This window comes from Pistacia vera, unplaced genomic scaffold, assembly GCF_008641045.1.
Source record: "Pistacia vera cultivar Batoury unplaced genomic scaffold, PisVer_v2 Contig754, whole genome shotgun sequence".
Lineage (NCBI taxonomy): Eukaryota > Viridiplantae > Streptophyta > Magnoliopsida > Sapindales > Anacardiaceae > Pistacia > Pistacia vera.
In genome coordinates, this window is record NW_022196617.1 from 577,490 (window position 1) to 601,072 (window position 23,583).

The 23,583-nt window shown below is 33.4% G+C and overlaps 1 protein-coding gene, 1 non-coding gene and 1 pseudogene across 2 annotated transcripts; 2 read left to right on the forward strand and 1 right to left on the reverse strand.

Moving 5' to 3' along the window:
* The first annotated feature begins 3,095 nt into the window (after nt 1-3,095).
* LOC116115823 lies at nt 3,096-6,612 on the forward strand (annotated as a pseudogene).
* A 1,961-nt stretch (nt 6,613-8,573) lies between these two features.
* On the reverse strand, nt 8,574-10,721 carry LOC116115786 (exocyst complex component EXO70H1-like). Its single transcript, XM_031401917.1, has one exon. It carries the CDS (start codon nt 10,719-10,721, stop codon nt 8,808-8,810), a length of 1,914 nt encoding a protein of 637 aa, XP_031257777.1. The 3' UTR covers nt 8,574-8,807.
* A 10,767-nt stretch (nt 10,722-21,488) lies between these two features.
* Nucleotides 21,489-21,562, forward strand: TRNAR-UCG. The gene has a single exon. It is a non-coding gene; the product is annotated as a tRNA-Arg (tRNA).
* Nucleotides 21,563-23,583: the final 2,021 nt, after the last annotated feature.

The window sequence follows — 23,583 nt, forward strand, 5'->3', positions numbered from 1 at the left end:
AATTAATCCCTAAAAATCTTCAATGTTTTATTTAAGTCCCTAAATTCAAATATTTATTGTTTTATATATAATTTCATACTATTTTTCCCTTTTATTTTGGTATTATTGTTGTATTCTTTGTATGAAAAATACATTAAATTACTTATTAATAAACTCAAATACACATCACTCAATAGTCAATACTCATTAATAAACTCAAATACATAACATAAATTTAACCACATTTTCAATTACACATTACTCAATTATCAATACTCATTAATAAACTCAAATACAAACATAAATTCAACCACATTTTCACAGCCTCGTTCTTTAGTTGCTTCTCCTCGGCATCATTGAGCACTACCTTGATCATTGAAAACTTTCTCTTCCACTGCTTCAACTCTGAAATGGCAAGTTCCCACCTTGTTTAATAAATTCTAATTTCCACCCTTAAATTAACAGACAATTGATTAATATAACAGTAAAATGTAGAATGGTCCTTCCAAATTAAATATTCAAACTGAAAATGACCAGCCACCAGAACCACCCCATGCAGCCATCATCACCGCCACAAACCACCACTAATTACGAACACTTCCAATCCAAATCAATAATCTATTAAACAATTTAATCACATAATACAAAATACATACTATCAATCAATCATTAAAGAAAAAAGAGAGAAAAGAAAAATGGGGAGGAAAGGAAAAAAAGAGAAATCCACCGTTCATATGGGAGTTGCTTGGGAATTTTTACAAACAGGTGGAGTGCAAAAATTTATAAAGCTTCGATCATCCTCCCACGAATTCCATCAATCCCAGAAAACAAACTCAAAACACTTCTTAACCGATCCCAAACAACCTCCAAACAACACACAAACGATCTCCTTTCAAAATCTCAGCAAACAAAACTCTAATCTCGCCAAAAAAAGCACAACGCGAACGAATGGTAGAGTCTGTGAAGATCGGAGCTTCGAGAGTGGAGTCTGCTCACAGTGGGACAGTGGCGTGACTGGAGAGTGGAGTCTGCTGGGTGCTGGCGAATGTGCGATGATCGGAGACTGTGAAGTGTGGACTGTGAAGATCAAAGCTTGGAGAGTGGAGTCTGCTCACGGTGGGACAATGGCGTGACTGCCTGACTGGAGAGTGGAGTCTGCTGGGACCAGCTGGGTGCTGGCGAAGGTGTGAACTGTGAAGAAATGAAGAATGAAGATGGAGTGATGACTGGATAATGGAGTGATTGATGAAGATTGAAGAGTGGAGTACTGGAGTTAGCTCACGGTGTGGATGGATGGAGTGTGCACTGTGCACTGTGGAAGACTGGAAGTGTGGAGATTTGGAGGCAGAGAAGAGTCTGAAGAGAAATAGAGAAGAGTGAAAAAAAAAATTCGCTTGTATAGTTAGGGTAAAACCGGTTTAAAAACCGGTTTGGAATATTTTTCAAACCGAACTGGTTTGTAAAAAAACCTAATTTTTTGTTTGGTTTTAGATCAGTTATCGGTTCAGTCCGGTTTTTAGATTATTTATCCCACTCCTAGATACCACTGATACAAAGTGAAGAAAAAACAAAAGAGACTTGTTGGAATGGTAAAGCTCTGTCTATTTTATGATAAAGAAAAAGGCCTATAAATAGGCTTTACATCATAACACCTCATCCTAGCACTAACCATAACTCCTATAAAATAGGATCACATATGAGACACTTTCTCACTCACGAAATCAAATAAACAAATTGCTAAAGACTTGGACAAATCTACCAATGCCTAGAGCTACTAATAAATATTAATAAATATGAAATAAAACATTTAAATCTTAACAATGTAGAGGTTTCAAAGGAATCCTTTTGCTGAACGTGACAAGTACTGATGAATTACGAATAGCCAATAGGACATAATTTTCGGTAACACAACTATCAACCATTAATTGTTTTCATATTATTCACTTGATTTTTTTGTCATTTATTATGTTTTTATAGTATTAATGTCGAATTGAAATATAATTATGGTGCGCAAATGTGATTCATATAAAGAGTTATATTAGTGTAACCCGAAATTCTTTTGGTCAAATTCATGATCTTTAATCAATTACAATTTAAGGGTTTAAAAGTTATTAATTTTGCAATAAAATGAACTTCATCTAACTTCCCTTTTAAGTCTATTAAATTACTTCGGATCAATAGCTCAGAATTTCTATTATAAAATTTAAATTTAAATTTAAAGTTATATTTTATTATATTTATCTAAATATTTTAATTTATACATAATAATGACAAAATAATTAATAGTATTTCAACGATTTTTAAAGGGGTTCTGTTTGTTATTTAAATCTTTAACTAAATGTGTTTGTTTATTATTTGAGTAGTATTTTTAAATATTATTGATAAATAGAGTTGGGTGATTATTACGAGATAGAATTTAAAAATTAACAAAAAAAACTTAAGTTTGCTAATTTAACTAAATACTCAATATATAAAAATTTTGTAAAATGACAAAAACACCTCCTCCCACCCACAGTGGCCAGATTTTGGCACCACTACTAGATATGGCATTACGGTGTATGACCGGCCAGATCTAGTTAGTCGTTCGTTTTGATAGATTCCGACCACTACCGATGATGGTTACCGGAATCTGGCAACTATGGATAGATGGGAGTGCTTTTGTTAATTATTAAAAAAAAAAAAAAATTGTTGAGAGTGTTTTTATCAATTAACAAACTTAAGAGTTTAAAAAGTTTTCTAATTTAGGATATGATTTTGAAAATAAGGAAACAGATTTGCATTTGTATTTGGAATATGGATAGGATATGGTTTAAAATATTCATTTTATTATAATTATAGAAGAAATTAAGTTAAATATTTTCGTAGAAAGAAATCCTCGAGACTAAAGCAAAGAAATCAAGCATGAGCAGAAAATCAAAATACTATAGCGAGGGAATGTCGGCAGTCGCTTACGCTTTGAGCAATGAAACGCAGTCGTCTTCGCAGAGTTACTTGCAACAGAGAAGCTACTCGTTAAGAAACTGTGACATATCTTCTTTAAAATCCATTTATTGAAGGGATCGTTTTCAGTTGAGTTAACAGCATTAATGTTTGAAAGAAACGTTTCTACCATTAGAATGGGCAACTCCCACTCCCCATGGTCATCACCATCATCGCAAGAACGTAACGGTAACGGATCGAAGCCTTCTCTCGGAGATAAAATGGCCACTCCTGTTCCTCCCTTCAAACATGCTCCTCTGATCACCATCATCATTCCCATCACAGAACCCCACCCAACCTCAATGTCCTTGCTATGCTCAAGTTGACTCCTGCGTACGAGCGCTCGCCGGCCAAGCCGAAGGGTTCGGCCGCTCGCCGTGGTGGGCTCCACGGTGCCCTCTATCATGTCACCTCTTTACTAGGTAATACTTTGCTTTGCAATTGTTACGATTATGGGAAAATTCTTGTTTAGGAATTGATGAAAACGAATGGTTCCATTTAATTAAGTTTTATCTTGTGTTTTTTATTTTGTGTATGTGCTCTAGTTATTAAAATTATTTAATTTTAGCAAGTGTTTTATAATTGTCTCTCACACTAGTATTTGGGAAAGAAGCATTATCTTTACTCTAATTGGAGATTATACTGTTGGGTTTAGACGAACTTTTGGTGATAGTAAATTAGTTAGAACCATCTGTTTTGTAGTGGCTTTTGATATTAATCATTCCTTTTTTCTGCATTTGTGTGTGTGGGGTTGTAGATGGGCCAGGATCACTTCGCGAAGGATGTCGAAGAAAAGAACCACTTTGGTGTGTTTGAAGTGTCAGGCACCATCCAGCTTACTCTTACTTGAGTGTCTCGTCTTATAAAACAAGATGGCCGCGGCCAAAGGATAAAACTTACAGGGAAGGGCTTGAGGCTGAGTGAATGTGAACATGTTATAATATGTAATCTAGAGTTTGAAGGTGGCAGAGGACATGATGTGGAGGCATTCAAATAAAACCCAACTCAAAACATATATGGATAGACCGTTGTAGCCTCCGTGATTACGAGGATGGGCTGATAGATATGACCCGTGGAAGCACAGTATTACAATATCTAGGTGGGTTTGTCTCACTCTTTAAGATTTTGTGTAGTAATAAGATTGTACTTCTTGATATCTTTAAGCATTTTATGCAGGTGTACTTTCTCCCATGACAAGACAATGCTCATCGGAGGAGACCCCTCTCACATTGGTGATAGATGTATTAGAGTGACCATTCACCACTGTTTTTGATGGGACTCGACAGCGACATCCTCTGTTAGATTTGCAAAAGTACATCTTACAATAATTACACCAGAAACTGGGGATTTGCTGTTTTTGCCAGTGTGGAACACAGGTGATAATACTTCCAACAATTTGAAATGAGCTTTTGGTTCAGACTCTTTTTGAACTTTTGAGGGCATAACTGAATTATGGTTTTGTTCCCTAATATCTTGATATTTGCTTTTGACATCAGATATACTCCCAATGTAATATATATGAAGGGGACAAAAGAAGGTAGCATTTAAGTATCTTACTGAGAAGGTGAGTTTTTTTTCCCCTTCAATTGTTTATCTGCATTACCATATTGATTTTTAGGCTTCAACCATGTATGGGCTTAAAAGACTGATGCCATTGAAAAATGGTGAAAATTTTCTGGAGTAGAACGTAGTCAGAATTCAGTTCAAGTGTGTGCTCTGGAGGACCTTTTATTCATTTATAGATAAATATCTAAGTTGTGTCGAGTAGAAGTCCCAGAACTTTGAGTAATATTACACCAACAATCCTTACTCACAAACTTTCTTTCACAATCCTGACGTGACAGCTCGTAATTGGTCAGCTCGCAATTAATTAGTGGGACCCATGCGAAACCCATGTGGGATCATTGTGAACTGACCAATTGCGAGCTGTTACGTCAGGGTTGTGAGAGAAAATTTGTGAAAGAGGATTGTTGGTATAGTATTATTCCAGAACTTTTAACTAGTTGGTTAATAAAGTATCAAAAGCAATCGGTCCACCCTAGTGACTGCCGCCAATGCTCGTCAACTTTGGAGAGAAAAATGAATGATCCCATCTCTCAGTGGGGGGATACAAATAGTTGGCAAATGGCTTTTTTGCACATAATTCCCCGAGGGCAGTAAACTTTGTGCTTTCTTTTCCATAAGCTTGTGGCCTGAAGTATCTTTCTAAAATTATGGTGAAAGAGACTTCAGGAGCTCAACACCATCAAAACTGCCCCAAGTTTTAGGATGTTGAAAACAATATTCCTCTCCACAAATTTTATTTCTTATGATGTCAACCTCTAAAGAATTTTTTTTTTTTTTTTTAAAAGTTCTGAATGTTAATACAATTTATAATGGTAACTAGATTAGACTGCATTTGAAACACTTCAGGATCTTTGGATATCATCGATCTTAACTGTGTTAGATCTTGGCATGGTCAGGTGTGTAATATGATGTTAGGAGAATTGTTTATATCATGTGATGGGTGTAAAGGCCATCATCCTGACTTAGCAAGGACTGGAAATAGATTGAAACTCAAAAATAGATTCATCCTAATTGTTGATAGTTTGTGCAGAAACCAAGTTGAAGCCCATGAACCTCTGCCAAATTTTACCTTCTCATGCTATCTGCTTTGTCTCACACTAGATAAAAAAAAAAAGAATCATTATATATTTGGAAACTTCATTTATAATGTTAAGTAAACACAAACCCAAAAGCTAGAGCTGGGTAAAAATCCAATAATAGCATGTTAACTCTAACACACTACCTTATGTGAATTGGATGCAATGACAACCTTGAACACAAACCTAAATTATAATTTAACAAATGTAACAGTGTATTCAAACACAAGACTATTTTCGTTGAATCTGGCTCTAAAAATGATAGAAAATTCCAATTGCGTTTGTGCATTTTTTATTTTTCTGGGCTGTTAACCCACATATACGCAACCAAAATATGCCTCATAATTGTGCTTCTGTTTCTACCAAAAAGGTGCCAATGTGACAATTTTAGTTTGGAACCATAGAATATGATCGTTTTGCTTATTACTTAACATTTAACTTGTATTATGGTAATTCTTTATCTTACTGAAATGCTTGAATATTGCTCATCAATGAGATATAATCTCGCTTGTGGCTTAACATGTTACTTGATTGATGAGAAATGAATTTGTTAACTGTTCTTTTGGTTCCAGGCAGCTGACAGTGAAGAGGGAAGGACTGGCTGCATAAAGTCAGATGGGGATTTGTTCATTGCTGGAACTCAAGCAGGGTTGATGACCGGGATTAGTGAACATAGCATCTTTCACCCAAGTGAATTCTACCCAGTATGGACAGTTGAGCCTCCTACCGATGCTCTCAAACAGGTGCTCCATCACTGTACGGGATGGCAGAATGTCCACCGGCCAGCCGATCAAGTGTTAGCTGCTGAGTAGCCTTACTATAAATATCTATAAACATCTATGCTTCAATTTCTGTTCCTTCGTTTTGTTTTTTGCTTGGATTTCTTCTATGATCTTATTGCCTTTCTATGTGCAATGTAAATGTATTTGCTGCTTGTATATTGCAGCCTATCTTTGAAGTTCTTAAGGATAACAAAAATGAAATAATAAGGTCCGTTTAGTTTATTATTCCATACCCTATTCTCAATCATATTATCAAAATAACTGTTTGTTCTATTATTTATGAAATATTATTATATTTTATTTAATTACTTTTTGATCCCTTAAGTTTATTAATTTAATTAAACACCCTTAGGAAAAAAAAGTTTAAAATTAACAAAAACACCTTTATCCACCCATCCATAGTTGCCAAATTCTGGCAACTATCATCGAAAGTAGTCGAAATCTATCACAACGGCGTACAAACGACCAGAACTGGCTGGTGATTCGCCAATCTGGCCAGAAAAGGCTAGATTTAGCCGTCGTTGACCGACAACAATAGCCATATCTTTGGTCGTTGTTGACGGCCAGATTTGGCCTTTTGCGGCCGCCTACAGCCATATCTGGTCGTAGATCTGGTCTTTTCCACCGGATCCGTGGTGGATATGACTGAAAAAGGCTAGATCGATGTACGAACAGTCAGATCTGATTGGTCTATGTCGTAACGTCAGATGCCAACTAGATTTCAGGTGGGGGTGTTTTTGTTATTTTATAAAAATTTTATATATTGGGGTGTTTAGTTAAATTAGCAAACCGAAGGTTTTTTTTTTTGTTAATTTTTAAATTTTGCCTCATAATAATCACCGTACTTAATTATTCAATACTATTTCTAAAATCTTATCCAAAATAACAAGACAAATGGACCCAAAATCATGATATGTGTCCCTTGGTGAGCCTCTACACTATTGATCGTTGAAAATGGCAGGTTCAGGAATTGATCCATATTGTATTTTAAACGCTACATTAGATTAGTTAATGGTAATTTGGTCATGTGGGGTTGGGCTTTTATTTTTATTTTAGCCATTTTTGTCTTAATCCATATGGTGGACTTGAACTATACGAGGGACGTTTTACTTAATAGTCAATATCATAATACTGTAAATTGATTGATCTGGGTCCGTAATTCCGTATCCATTACACAGATTATTAATTGTTTCGACTTTTCACATGGCCAAAGTTGCACTTATTTTCCATCGTTTTCATTGAATTTCGGTGCCAGAATCAGCCAATAGTTCTTGAAAGGGCCACCGCCAAGTTGAACATGATGTTACAAAGGGCACAAACAATTGGCGTTGAAATTTGTAATTCCCCACGAAATGGCTCAAAACTTAGCACCAAATTAATGTTGCTTGCGGCCCAGCATTCAAAAGCGTGCAAGTTGAGAATTAAATTGAAATTCAATTACAAACTGAAATATTGTATAATGTATACTGTATTTAATATTTATGAATGACAAATTTGAAATCAATCAATTTTTTTTTTTTAATTGTAAATAAATTATCTTCTAAAAAAACTATTTAAGATTCTTCCGTTTTACCATGAAAACAGCTGTATCATTTGACTTATAGGTTTCAAGTTTGGCGTATGAGATTGAGAAATGACAGTCTTTTCACGTCTCCTTCGGAAACTTGAAATGTCTTTATCATTCATATGTCTAATAGTTCCACCATGATAATCTCCTAGAATTTTCTTTTGTTTTAGTTCATACTGTGAATTTTCTAGATATTCTCTTGAAAATTTCCACTGATATTTCAGGTGCAATACACAATTGAAAAGGCCTTCAGAAATGCCACATCCGCCTTTGTTAAAAGTCTATGGTGACATAAAAGAATACCATTTCGCAACAGTATAAATAATATTATTAATTGTATTTAATACTTTTTTTTTTATAACCAGGTGTTCAAGTCAGTTTTCACATACCTTAACTAATCCTCTGAGACCTTAGAACTATCGATCGGGTAAAAGCTCTAGTGGTTATCTCTATTAGCGAACGAGGAGGGACCGAACTCAAGACTTCTTGAGTAATACATTCAAGAGTTTCTATCGAACTACTCGGCCACCTAGAGATAGTTTAATACTCTTGTTTTTTTTTTTTTTTTTTTTTAAACGGCTGGAAATATCAAGTGTGAAAGTAGAAATCAATTATTGAGGTGAAAGGATTGTGCAGAGTCCAAAATAATTTGGATCCGAACAGTGTGGAAATGTCCATGCACTGCATGCATTTTACAGACACAAACGAGAGATATTCGGAGGAAGAAATAGAGAAGATTCATAAATTCACTTGTATTATTCTCTAATAATCTATCTAATCAATAATACATAAAATATATACATATCCCAGAAAAATGGTATACTAATCCTTAAAATAATAATGCATCAATTTGAAACTCTAAGCTTTCAACCGCGAATGCCGCCGATGGAGAGAAGACGAAGTAGAAGACGAACCCGTACTTCCGGAACCTTCAATCGTTCCAAAGAACAGGTCCGACAAGTAATTTCCCACATCTTCAGTGGAAAATCTCACCACCATCCGGGCATTTCTTTCTCCTCCCAATGTTAATCTATGCTTATCATACAACTCCCGATATTTCGTCACCAGCTTTCTCCCAATCGACACTTTAATCTCGTCCCGCAATTTCGGGTCCGGCACGATACACGAACTCTGTTGGTTATACACTTGCTCAAAACTCGACTGAAAATTTCTAAAGTAGTCTTTGGCTTGACCCGGTGTAATCGCGGCCGTCGGATTCTCCGGTAATGATTTGAAGACTTGTTCCCATGCTACCCGCTCGTAGTTGGCGGCGAACTGTCTCACTTTTGCTTCGTTCTGGTTAATCCATTCGTCACCGAGGAGGTATTGGAGATTTGATGTACGGACTTTTGATACGACGTGTTGAAGATTGTTTGCCAAGAATAGGTAAGACAAAGAAACGTCCTTGTAAAGCTTCGCTTTGCTATCAAGTTTGCAGAGAAGAACGAGAATGAGCCACGCCACGTGTAAGGTGATGGCCGGCGCCGGAGCGTCGGTGGAGTCTGGACTGTCGAAGTAGGATTCCGGCAAGGATGATTTCGCCGGCGGAGGCAAGTCGGCGAGAATATCGGTTAGAACGTTACTGTAATCGGCAAGGAGAGAGAGATATTTCATTGCTTGGTCAGTTAAGGGATGAATTCCACCGCCGGGGACGTGGAATTTCGATGAGTCTTTCTGTATTGAAGACTCGAAATCGGAAACCATTGCACGCACTGTCTCGCTGAGTTTGACGAGTGAATTGAGAGCCTGTAATCGGACGGTGGAGTTTGATTCGTGGGAGAAGATTGATTCAATCTCCGGCCAGTTTTCGGCTATGGCGGTGTACATACCAAGTACACGAAACATTTTCTCTGGAGGTGATTTCTTCGTTTTGGCGACGAGTTCAGGGAAACTAAAGAGAATTAAGGCTCCTTCTTTGGAGATATCGCTAAAGCACGACTCTTTAATGGAGTCCGAGGAAGCGAAGACGTGGTCGCAGAGGATTCTTTCTCCGTTGAAGAGTGTTCTCATGGCGATCTTCACGGCGTCTAACCAGTTCTTGATTTTCACTTCAAGAGTTTCCCAGGCCATTTTGTTGATTTGAGAATTGCTGAATCGTTCCACTCCGAGACGGTAAATGCCTTCATCGATAATGGATTTGCGTATGATTTTGTATATTCTTATACATTCTTTAGCATAGCCTGCAGAAATCATGCAATCTGCAATAGATTTCAAATCCGACATGGCGATTGAAGATACCTCTTCTACTTCGGAGATGGAATCGCCTGCTACTCGAACATCATCGTCTTCCGGTGAGCCATCGTCCTCGAAATCTGAAATGCTGGATCTGGCTGATCTTGATGATCTTGTGGATACTGATTCCGGGTCTAAGTGTGCCCGGTTCATGGAGAGAATTTGATAAAATTCCTTTTGTAGTCTCTTCATGGCAATTTGCATCAAGTTTTGGGCTTGGATGAGTTTTTCAGAAGCTGAATTCTCTGAAACTAACAACTGCATGGCTTTCTGCAGATCGTTAACGCACTTCAAGAACTGCATGGCTTCTCCCTTATCCTCGTAAAAGAGAGAAGTGACTCTAGCAAACGTTGATGAGTCCGGATCCCATTTCGTGATCATTGCCGTTGCGAATTCAATGATTTGCTCCATTGTCGTAGATTCAGAAAAGCTGGGAAGATGTGTTATTCGAGCGGGAGAAGCTCTTGAATGGCGAGGGAGAGAAATCACCGACGTCGTTCTGGGGTTAAAGCAAATGCTTCTCATTCCCTTTCTCGGCATTTTTTTATCAGAAATATTATCAATAGAATTTTCTGGTAGTTTGCGAGGAAAAAATAGGAAATTATTGTTGGTGGATGATGATGAAAAAGAGAACAGAGGTACGTTTCTTCTCTGCAGTCGCCAATCTATGGAAGTGTTGGACTTTGAAGGGATATTTATAGACGAAAGGGTGGAAGCACGCCGCCGTTGCTTGATGAGGAAGCAGGGTGTATAGGGTAGACTTTTGACTTTTAAAGTCATAGAATCCTCTTTACGCGGTACACGTGTATTACTATTACCTTAATAGCATGACAACACGACAAAGTCCAGCGTACAGAAATAGTAAAAATAATAAGAAAGGATACTCGTTTCGTTACTCAATGTTTCCCGGAAAGAATTATTAAAACATTGCCAATAACCATACAAGAAGATTCAATTTTTTGGAAATACATATATGATTGATTCTCTTTTGTAACATTCATTCTACCAAAAAAAAAAAAAAAAAAAAATTCTCTAAAATTCACATAATTTCTATCATTTTCAAAATATTCAAAATTTATCTTTCAGTGTCCTGAAAAAAACAAACGCTCGCATCGCATGTCAATGTGAAAATCGGAAAAAATAAAAAAAAAATTGGAGCACGTTAAGAAGAGAAGGTAAACCCAAGGCATACCCCAAGTTTAGTGAAAGAAAAATAGACCCATAGATTTCATAAATAAACACTGGTACCTTCTAGATGAAATACTTCACTCTTATAATTAAATGATGCTTATGAATTAAAGGTGATCGTTCCAAGTACCCTGTATTTTTTTAAGGAATCATAATCGGTCGGTTCCTAAGATTTGAAACCGGTCAGTTCCTAGAAACTTGGAATCGAAACCTATAACATAGGTTTCGGTTTCAGTTTGAGTATTAGAATTATTTTAATTACCCCCTATTTTTTAAAAATGACAAATACACCCCCAAAAATTATAATACACCCCAATAGTTTATAAAAATTATAATTCAATCTCAATTTCTACAAGGATACCCGGATCTCGGTTCTGATTCCGATTTTGGTTCTCGATCCAGTATTATAGGAATCGAAACCGAACTCAAAAAATTTTGGTTCTAATTTTCTAGAACCGAAACCGAACCCTAATGGACCCGATAACAGTTCGGGTTTTACCCTTTATCCATGTTCACCCTACTTATGAAGGACAAAATAGACGGCATAATAAAAAAAACAAATTGTTTATTTCTCAAATGTCTTATCAAATTATCAATATTTAATATTTTAAAATCATTTAATATATTTAACATTTTAATCATGTGACAAATATTAAATATTATCTTTTTTTATTGTACGTGAAAAGACAAAATAAGGATATATTAATCGTTGTATCAAAATTTTGTGTCTGAATTAACTTTTTATAAAGTTTCTATAATATTATACATACAATATTTTCATATAATATTTTTCATATAATATAATATGACAAAAAATGATTAGATAAAAGTTTATTTTTGATTTAAAATCAATTAATCAATCATCTTTTATCATATGATATTGTATACATAATATTACGTTTCTATCGGTGTAACTGGTCTATTATGAAACTAAACCTCATGCGGGAAAAAAAGCTAAAGGAAAAGTACGATAATGTGTGAATAGCGTGTTTGTGGTTAATGCTTAACAATTTAATAAATTAATTAATATTTTGATAGGCAACTTGACATTGAAATATCAATTAATTAATTAATCATTCCACCTTCTTAGGAAATCTCACTTCAACGGTCAAAATTAAAGCTATTGCGTCACAGTTATTGATTAAATATTAAAATTTTCAGTCCATAAAAATATACGTAAGCATTCATATCATAAACACTCCTTATACAATCAGATGTGACGAAATCCGGCTGACAATAACCTTTGAATTTTATAAATACTAATAGAAGGTGCACAGAACTTGAAAGGAAAAATATTTTTTGGAGTTTGACAAGGAAACAATTCATCCACGCTAGTTTGTCTTGTTTTTGAATGTATCTGTTTACCAAAATTTTGATTTTCCTTTATTTAAAGTCCCGGTTACACGTGCTTATCTACTTTTTTTTTTTTATCGGGTATCTGAGCTAATTTACGTATATCTTAACTAATTTTTAATGATCCTAAAAAGAGATTGAAGAGGGACTTGAACTCAAACCTCTTGAGTAATATACTCAAGAATCCCTATCGAACTACTCGACCAATTAAAGGTAGTTGTGCTTGTCTATTTTGGATTAATCAATGTTAATATTTTGTTAATACTAATTAATTTATCTCATTAACAACTCATACTTTGATTTGAACTTGTAAATTCCCATTTAAAAGAAATGTTGATTATAAGCAGATAATATTTGATTTTAATTTCTTATATTGATTTACTGAAAATTAGCAGCCATTTTAATAACTCTATGTGAAAGCTCAGGTTGCATATTGCTATAACTTATAGGTTGTGTCATTGATCAAGACTAATTATAATAAAATTACGTTCAAATTACCCATAATCTTCAATCTTCTTTCATAAAATATGTTTGTATAATCAGCAAGATATACAAATCCACATAAGATTGTAAATCAACTTAATTTTTTATATTATAATATTGTCAGAAAACATATGCAGCCAGCCACATGAATTTCACTGCTATTAATTAGTCATTAAAAATTGAATCTTGTTGACATTAATATACAATTACATCATCTGCTAATTAAGAAAGTTGAATTAAATATTATAATTACCTCATGACTTGGGAATTGGGATCAAAAGTCTTCGCACATATGTGTCTGTTTTATTATTTTAAGCGGTATTTTTGAAATATTATTGTTAAATAGAGTTTGGTAATTATTAAGATGTATAATTTAAAAATTAACAAAAAAATCTCTTAGGTTTACTAATTTAACTTAACATTCCAATATATAAATTTTTTGTAAAATAACAAAAACACCTCACCACACACAGTTGCCAGATTCCGGTCACCACTGTCGGAATCTAGTATTACGGTGTACGACTGACTAGATCTGGCCGATCATACATCGAGATGACCTTTTCTAGCCAGATCCACCTTGGATCTGGCTGGAAAATGCCAGAACTGACCGTGTTTGGTCGTCAACAACAACCAAAGATATGATCGTCATTGAAGACCAGCTACGGCAAAATCTTTGGCCGTAGATCTGGTCAGTAAATGATAGATCGATACACTACCAGCCAGATCCAGCCAGTAGTATACTATTATACTAGATTCTGATCACCTTTCGACGGTGGTGGTCAGAATCTGGCAAATGTGGGTGGGTGAGGGTGTTTTTGTTAATTTTTAAACTTTTTTGGGGGGTGTTTAGTTAAATTAATAAATTTAGGGGGTTGAATAAAAATATAATAGTATTTTCAGAATAGGGAAACAAACGTGTATTTTGGAAATATTTTTAATAGGATAGGGAAAAATAATTAAATAAACGGACCCATCGCAGTAATTAAGATAATATGTAATTATCTTACTATATGACACTTTTATTAAACCGTGGTACAGTGTGTTGTTTAGGCCAAGCAATTTTATATTTCGAAACTATTACAGGGTGGTCAAGTGATCAACTATGACTTTTGGGTGTATTATCAAGAGGTTTTGAGTTTGATTCACTTTGGTTGCTAATAGGGGTGACCACTAGAGTTTTTATCCGATCAAAGTTCTAGGGTCCCAAAGGATTAATTGAGTTGCTTGCAAACTAACCCAGACACCTTAACCATAAAAAAAAAATTATAGTTTGAAAAATAAAAGTAATTGAAAAATGTCTGCTGCTTATTTATTTAATCAAATTTTATATAATTTAGTTTAATTAGAACCTGTTTAATTGGGTTTATCTACCGACAACAAAAAAACTTATTTAAAGTTATAATCACTTTTGAATTTTTTGACAGTGTTTGGTAATATCTCACAAGCACTTATGGATGCGTTTGGTTTATTATTTTGGGTAGGATTTTGGGGATAGTATTGGATAGTTGGATAGGAGAGTATTACGAGATTAAATTTAAAAATTTATGAAAAAGCCCCTAAGGTTTGCTAATTTAATAAACACCCTAATATATTAAAATATTATAAAATGACAAAAATACCCCTATCACCTGCAGTGCCAGATTCCAGCCACCATTGCCGGAATCTGGCCGGAAAATTGGATAACCACACATACCAGTAGGATCTGGCGGGTATTCGATCGATATAGCCTTTTCCGGCCATATCCACCACAGATCTGGTAGCAAAATGCCAGATCTAAGGCCGGATGTGGCCTTCGACAGACCGGTAAAGGCCATCTTTGGCCGTCGCTGACGGCCAGATCTGGCATTTTCCAACCAAATCTGTCCATTACCAGCCATTTCCGGTGGTGTTGTGACTGTTGTGACACATTCCGGCTACCACCGACGGTGGTTGCCAGAATCTAGCAACTATTGTGGATGGGGGTATTTTTGTTAGTTTTTAACTTTTTTTCTAGGGGTTATTTAATGAAATTAATAAACTTATAGGGTCTAAAAGTAATTAAAAAATAGACTACTATTTTAGAAATAATATGCCAAACAACATTTGAAGAATATGATTGGGAATATAGATAAAAACAATAAGTCAAACGCACCCTATGAGATTTAAAATAAGTTATTTTATAACTTACGAGAGAAGTTAGAAATTTGAGCCTCTCCTATAAACTCCATTTAAGTTCATTTAACGTGTTGAAATTTCAAAAATACCCTAATTTTATTTAATATACTTTTTATTTGGTTTATTCTTGTATATTAAAGCCAATCTGGTAAATTAACACTAGAAAGCTTTTTAAAAATTTTCTAACCAAACAACTATTAATTTTTTTTAAAAAAATTATGTTCTCATAAGCTATACTTCGATAAACCCTTCTCCTATAAACTCTACTTGAATGGGCCGTACCAATCGGACCCTTAATCTATTATCAAATCTTGGTTTTATCTTATTTTGAATCTAGAATATTACAGAATTTAAATGGTTTTAACATGTCAATATAATTTTAATAATTAAAAGATATATGTGTATATATGTTTGAACTAATGATAAAATAATTTTTTCCTATTTCTGATAATGAACATTACGTACCAATCTTATATTCCAAAACAAGAAATAGATGGCTGATAAAATCATCTATATTGGACTTTTTTGATAAGTCAAATTACCAAAATTAACCTACTCTAATTTGTTGGTTTTTGAGGTCACCACGTTGCTAAGCAAAACAGAAAAGTACTACATATGAAAGGAAGAACAAATCTTCAACATACGTAAATAAATTAGGCACGTGATTATGACAATACAGGCATCAAAGATAATGTAAGAAATTAAAAAAAAAAAAAAAATTCAAACATATTCTACTCGTTTTCTTTTAATCTTTCATCTACATACAATCTACTATTAAAAACATAATACCAATAAAGATGTTGTCTCCATTGCTCTTATTATTAATTTCTTTTATCTCTTCTTCTTATATGTGGCCAAGGACGTAATCGTAATTTTTAGTTAGTGCGGTTAAAATATCAATTATAAACATAAACCACAAATCTTATAACTTAGACATTTTAAATAGTTTATACTAACTCGATAAAATTCAATTCATAAACTCATGAAAACTTATTAAATCCAACTTTAAATATCAAGCAGTCAACCTATATGTCAAAATCAAACCAAATCCTCGAATCTCAACAACTTAAGGATTCATCAATTATTTAAACTCATTCAAAATTAACTCAATAATTAACTAAAATTTATCAAACCCAACTTAAAACAACAACTAATTAACATATATATACATCAATAAAAACAAAATTAAATCAAAACCCAAATTAAAATCTAGAAATTTAATCTTCCAATCTCGAACTCATTTATTAAACTCAACAAAAACTCATAACTCATGATCTTTCATCAATTAAAATAGCTAAAAGAAAATATTTTTAAGCAAAATATATATATAAAAAAAAATTGTGACGATTTTTAATTATGCCACAGTTGCCAGTTGCTTGAATGAATTAATCAATAAAAATCTTACAACTTGAATCCAATTAGGGTATCGGCATAGTTGTTGTAAAAAATACTTAATCAATTAAGTTAAATATGTCAACTCTCATGTAAACAATATTTCAATCAACTTGATCTTGCCTACGTAATTACAAAAGAAATTAATTATAAACTATACAACTATACCATATGACTAGGGTTGTTCATACCAGTTTACGCATTTTTTGGACCTTAGAATTATCGGTCGGATAAGAGCTCCAATGGTTGACTACCCCTATTAACAACCCATGAAGGATTCGAACTCAAAACTTTTTGAGTAATACACCCAGGAGTCTCTATCGAATCATTCGATCACCCAAAAGTAGTTATCACCTTAATTTATTGAAAGGCTTACAAAATATTTTTCTCTTCGTGTTTACAAGTTGGAATGAGGGAATAGATGGAGGTCAAGCTCATTCAGTTGACTGCTTTACTTGCATGACTTACTAAATTTTCTTACGATTTCAGCTTCGGCAATTAATATTTACTCAAGTGGGAGAGTTAAATGTTTGTAAAATTGTCAATTTTAAGGGGCCGTGAGAGCCAGGTATATTGATTACTTGTAACTAAAGTCAGATACATTAATTAATTAACGCGGGCTAAAAGACTTTCAGTATAAAGACTTTGTCCAGCTATGGCTGAACTCTATATGTAAATTGGTGGAATTTTTGTTGAATTCGAAAAGCCAAGCCTGTCGATGTATTACAATCAGTTCTGAAGCTTCTGCATGAATATGAACACTAAAAAGAGAAAAAAACAAAAAAAAAACGTGCATGCTATTCTGTGGTGTACGTTATTTCTTGTATGTATAATTGAATTACTCAACTTGTGTTCAGCCAGCTATTTGGATCTCTCAACTTCTTGCTGTAGTCTTATTTGACGGCTTATTTTCTGCGTGCCTTTGAAACAATATGATCAGATTGAAAATGTAGTCTGATTATTTCATATAATTGACCAATAAATTTATGTTATTTATGTATTTGATTAATTATTTTATCTATTTGACATGAATACCGTTTTAACTTAATGAAATATATGATCTAGTACCTATTATATCGTGGTACACTTATTTTTTAGGTAAATTATACGTACCACCAAAGAAATTTTTCTGTCTTGTTAATGTTCAATTTATCTTCTGTTTAATTTTGATACAAGTTCTTGCACAAATCGAAGGGCTGGTGCCATGGAATATAAAGGGATACCACATTAAGTTTTGACATTGATTGTTTTGCAAGAGTTTACGACAAGCTTGAAATCAATGATAGCTTAAAGAAAGTGAAGCTCGATGCAACGAGCAAAACTCAACGGAACAAGTTAACGGGACAGTTTGTCTCACAAATCACAGATAAGCCTAATTCCCTTGAATAAATGAGATAAATTCAATCCCGATTTAACATGATTAAGTCAATCATAGAATTAAATCCCTATGTTTAAGAATCAATCCCTAAAATTTCTCATTCTACCGTTATCAAATTCATGTATAAATTAATAACCCAAAAAACTCATGTTAAGGGGTTAGCAAATTAGTCTTACTCAAAACATTAATAAAATAACAGTGGACGTAAGCCTGAGAATTAATTGACCAAACCACTTTAAAAAATGTCATTGTTCTTTTATTTATTCTTTCTAGCTAGTTGTAATTAATCACACACTCATTGATTCTGATTTCATCAAGGTCAATCAGATCACTTTAATTATGAAAAATTTTGTAAAATCGATAAATTGAACTATTTCTTTCTAAAATACGTAGGTGGACGTGAAAAAGTTGAAAATTTTACTTGAATTGAATCTGAAATACACTGTAATTAATCAACAACGTACATTCAACGATAATGTAAAGAAAATGCAATAATTGGCAATGGGAAATTTTTAAGAGAAAAAAATGTATTGTGAAATGATATAAATGGCAATGGAAGTTAGGTGGGTAGAAGACTTCAATTTGGTAATAGTTTTCCCAACCCAAAATATATACCACCGAAAAAAAAAAATTAATAATTAGTCTATGATTAAAGCACTACTGGAGATTTAATTGAGTTTGACATAAAACTTGTCCATCACAAATTATGAATATGACCAAAGTGCTAACAATTTTTGTCAAATGGAAAATGACCCTTCAGAATTGAAAGAAGCATTCATATATAACTGAATCGAAACGTTCACAACTCTAAAACTTCATCCTGTAAATCGAGTATATGAATCTCGTTGCCAGGCAGAAAATATATACAGGTTTATAATCAATGAGTGGATAAAAATTATACATAAAAAAAGATTATATGTACAACATTATTATTTTCTATATATATATATAGATGTAGAGAGAGAGAGAGAGAGAGAGAGAGAGAGAGAGAGAGACGTACTGGAGTCAAAGCATCAACTATAAACCCAAGGCCAAAGCCTCAAATCTTATATCAAACAATTAACCAAAATATCAAAATTAAGTAAAATCCCCAAATGTTTAAAACTTAGGGTTTTATCAATTCTTTAAACTTAACTTAAAATAACAACTAATTAACTCATACTTCAACATAAACAATATTAAATCAAAACTCATATCAAAATCTAGGAATCTAATCTTCCAATTTTAAACTCATTTATTAAACTCAACAACAACCCGTAGCTTATAATCTTTCATCAATTAAGAAAGCTAAAACAAAGGACTTTTAAGCAAAATAAAAAAATGAGCATCATCTTATCCTATAACCTCTTAATGAGTAGTTTTTCTTAAGTAACTCAACCAAAGGAATAATAAAATATGACAAAAAATGAGAGGAAATGAAAAAGCAAAAATGTGAAAAATGATTAATTAATACAAATTTTTATGGGGTCAAAATTGTTAATATTATAAAATATGAAGTTTTTTTATTTTTCTCAAAATTTGAGTGGTTCAGTTGAACTATTGAGGAGATTTATCTGACTGTTAACTTCAAGGCTTCGGAGGATTAGTTAGGGGTGTGTGCAAACTAGCTCGAATACAAAAAAAAAAAAAAAAAAAAAAAAAAAATTATATACTAGCTAATCCCTATATATATATATATATATATATATATGCAATTTTCTGTTTTACTCAATAACCACTTCCATAATTCAAGATTGGCAGTTCTAGAGACGAAATTTTTTATTATATGATGATTTTTATTCATTTATCCTACTGGTGCGGACCGGGGCTAAGTTTGTTCTACCTAACACTATCTCTAAACTTCCATTGTATACATCCCCTTTCTATTACGTAAATACAAAATTTGACCAGAGTCATAAAATTAATTAGGTTTAAATATATATTAATTAATATTAAATTCTTAATTCAATAGCTTAAAGTTTTAAATGGAATGATTATTTAACATGATATAAAAGCTAAATTAAGTATTGTATTTGATTCTCACATTCATCGTTTATAATTTTAGCTTGATATATATTAAAATAATTAATCTCACGACAGCCATGAACTTAAACAAATTAACAGAAATCCGATAATTTTGAAGAAAACCATTACCATCACAGACACTGTCGCTTTCTTTGTATTCGGAGAAAATGGGAAAAAGTCTGAAAAAAATAATTAAAAAATGCTTAAAAATTAACCTAGGTTACGTCCAAGATTAAGAAATCCTTTTGATTTCTCTGGTGTCTCTCTCTCTCTCACGTCAAATTATTGGTATTGTACCGTAGTTATATGTGAACAAGAAACGCCCTTTACGTCTTTCCGTACACGTGAATCCAATTTTGTACTTGGTATTGAATTTTGTTTGATTACGAACAAATATTTCAATGGATGATGATGATGATAGGATTGAAATATAGTAAGGAGACTCAAGAAACAAAGACTTTTGTTTTTTCGGGTGAAAAGAAACAAAGACTTTTTAATGTCCACAAACGTGGTTTTCAGTTTCACCGCCCTCTTTTTGGCTGAAAACGATAAGAAAAGACAGCATGAAGAGACTGGTTTAATGGTGATTGATGGTGCTCTGGAAATACCCAAAAGCTCTTTGATGTTGTCATTCTATTGACTCCGGGGGAGTCTGGAGGGCCATTTTCATATAGAAGAAAAAATTAGCCATTATTAAATGGAATGTACTTTTCTTTACTGTATTAGCGTATTAAAGTCTTCGTAGGACGGAGTTTTTTAAAACTGAATACAATCATGTTGATCAGTTGATGTTGATGGAGCGAAAGTGGAAAAAGATAAGAAAACAGGTAGGAATTGGTTGAAGAAAGAGAAAGTAAATGGTTTTGGCAGAGTTTTGACCCATCTAAACATGCAATATATTACATCTTGTGTATTCATATTCAATTTCAGAATGTATGTATGGACCAAAAGAAGGCCCTCCTCTATTAAATTTTAGGTGTTTATATATTGTTAAAGATTGCATTGTCATCCCGAGGAGGAGAAACTTAGCCTATTTGACCATGCTTTTATCCCTGCAGCTCTTTGCTATGAAGAAGAGTCAAGAGACGTCATGAAAGTTAAGATCATAGCTAATGGAGAGACAATGGGACGATTGTGTGCATAGGTTTTTTATTCCAATCCAAAAGAGACGTCGATATAGTAGCTCATATAGCTTTCATCCTTCTACTTCGGAAAACTTATCAGTTATCAAGTGCATAGTATTTTAAGATGAATTTGGCTATATTTCAACATTTTGACCGCGTAGCGCATGCTCCCAATCTTAAATTCTTTAAAAAATATGTAGTATAAGTTGTGTTTGTCCAAACAGAACAATTGACCGCATAGCGCAGTGGATTAGCGCGTTTGACTTCGGATCAAAAGGTCGTGGGTTCGACTCCCACTGTGGTCGTTCCCTTCCAAATTCATTAGTTAGTTTTGCCTTTAATAATCATGAATTCAAATTCCGTAACAATATAGGGGGTTTTAAAATGGCATAATTCACTAACCAAATTTTACTTTTCAAAAGTGACGATTGAAATTTTTTTTTTTTAAGTTTTTGAGGAACTGACGTGACAATATGGGAGATATATGACGTAAGTATTTAGATTAGTATGATTTTGATTAATATACATAACTTTAATTTTTAAAAGAGTAATCTTATATATACAAATAAGTCTTACAAAGATTTGTATACAAACTGATGTAGTATAAAATAAATAGAAAAATAAATATGATGAGTTTGATTTTTTATATTCACTCATTCATTTAATTTATATCACATTAATTTATACATAAATCTTTGTAAGGTTTGTTTGTCTTTATAATATTATTATTTTTAAAATTGGGAAATGCTAGCGGCGTAAAAGACTCTTACAAAAGTCTGGTACAAAGTGAGTGGCATTGCCACATGAGCTATCACCTCATCACTTTCCACATCTCCTCTCTTTTCTCCTTCTTTTCCTTTCAGTCGATCCTCACCCCCTTTTCCAGATACAAGAAAATAAAAAGCTATTATTTTTTTTTTTCCTTTATCATTGATTTTTTAAATTATTTTCAATCCACTCGTTTTTATCCTCTATGGTCTTTCTCTCCGGTCTCTTCTTCCTCTTCTTCTATTTCTTTTTCCTTTTATTTTTTATTTTCCCTTATATTTTCTCATGAAAAATTCTCTTTCTAAATTTTTTCTACATTCTGGTTTATATATTCTCAGAAAATTTCATCTCGAAACAAACAATGTAGAGATGAAAGAGAAAATCAGATCACCAAGATCCAAATAGGTTCACTGGGCTTAAAAGGAACTCTCCTACCGGACCTCAGGAACTTAACTTCAATGACTATACTTGAGGTGATGAAGAACAAACTGAGTGGGCCTATCCCAACTCTTGCTAGGTTGATTTCTCTTCGAGATGAGCTTTTTCATAACAACAATTTTTCATATTTTCCCTGATTTCTTTTGTGGGTTAACTTCTTTACAAAGTATAAGCCTCGATTATAATTCCTTTGCGTCTTGGAAGATTCCTGTGAGTTTAACAAATGCAACGACTTTGCAGAAGTTTTCAGCAAACTTTGCTAATGTTTTAGGGACTACTCCCGAGTTTTTTTTTTTTTTTTTTTTTTTCTGGGGGTGGAAGATGGGGGAGAGAGACGTATTTCCAGGATTAAAGAGTTTGAATTTGGTTATGAACAAACTTGCTTACTAGTATTATAATGTTTGTTTAGACATGTAATTTCCCGAGAAAATGTGAAGTAGAATGTAGAAAAAATTAGCGAGGGAATATTTCATGAGAAAATATAAGGGAAATAAAATAAGGAAAAAGAAATAGAAGAAGAGACGGGAGAGAAAGAAGATACAAGAGATAAGAGTGGTGAGAAAAAAAGACAAAAGGAAGAAGAGAATGAAAAGAAAGAGACAAGAGAGAGGGCAGGTGATGTGGTAGTTGCCACATCACTTCATACAAAAAGCCTTTGTATCTCTAGTATTTTTCTTTAAAATTTAATTAAAACTTTGATTGTCTATCGTTATTATGTTCTTCGATTAAAAATCTAATCAAATTTAGGGGCACGGCTATATTCCTCCATTCCTCTTTTATTTATTGCACAAATAAATTAAAATTAAAAACTCTAATCAAATTTGGGGCAACTTCGATTAAAGTAATCACACTTGACTTTTACAATTTCGATATGCTCAAATATCTGATGAGGGAAATAAAGAATTAAAAAACCATCACTGAGTGGCTCAGTGGTCAACTAGGACTCTTGGAGGTATTACTTAAGAGATTTTGAGTTCGGTCACTTGAGTTGCTAATAAGAGTGGTCATTGAGGGGATTTACCTAACTGTTAACTTCAGGGCCTCAAAGGATTAGCTGAGGTACCCACAAGCTAGTCCAAACACCCTCAGTCACCCAAAAAAAAAAAAAAAAAAAAATAAT

What these genes read in the sequence shown, in the direction of transcription:
- LOC116115786 (XM_031401917.1), bottom strand. Translation starts at nt 10,721, where the DNA reads ATGCCGAGAAAGGGAATGAGAAGCATTTGCTTTAACCCCAGAACGACG.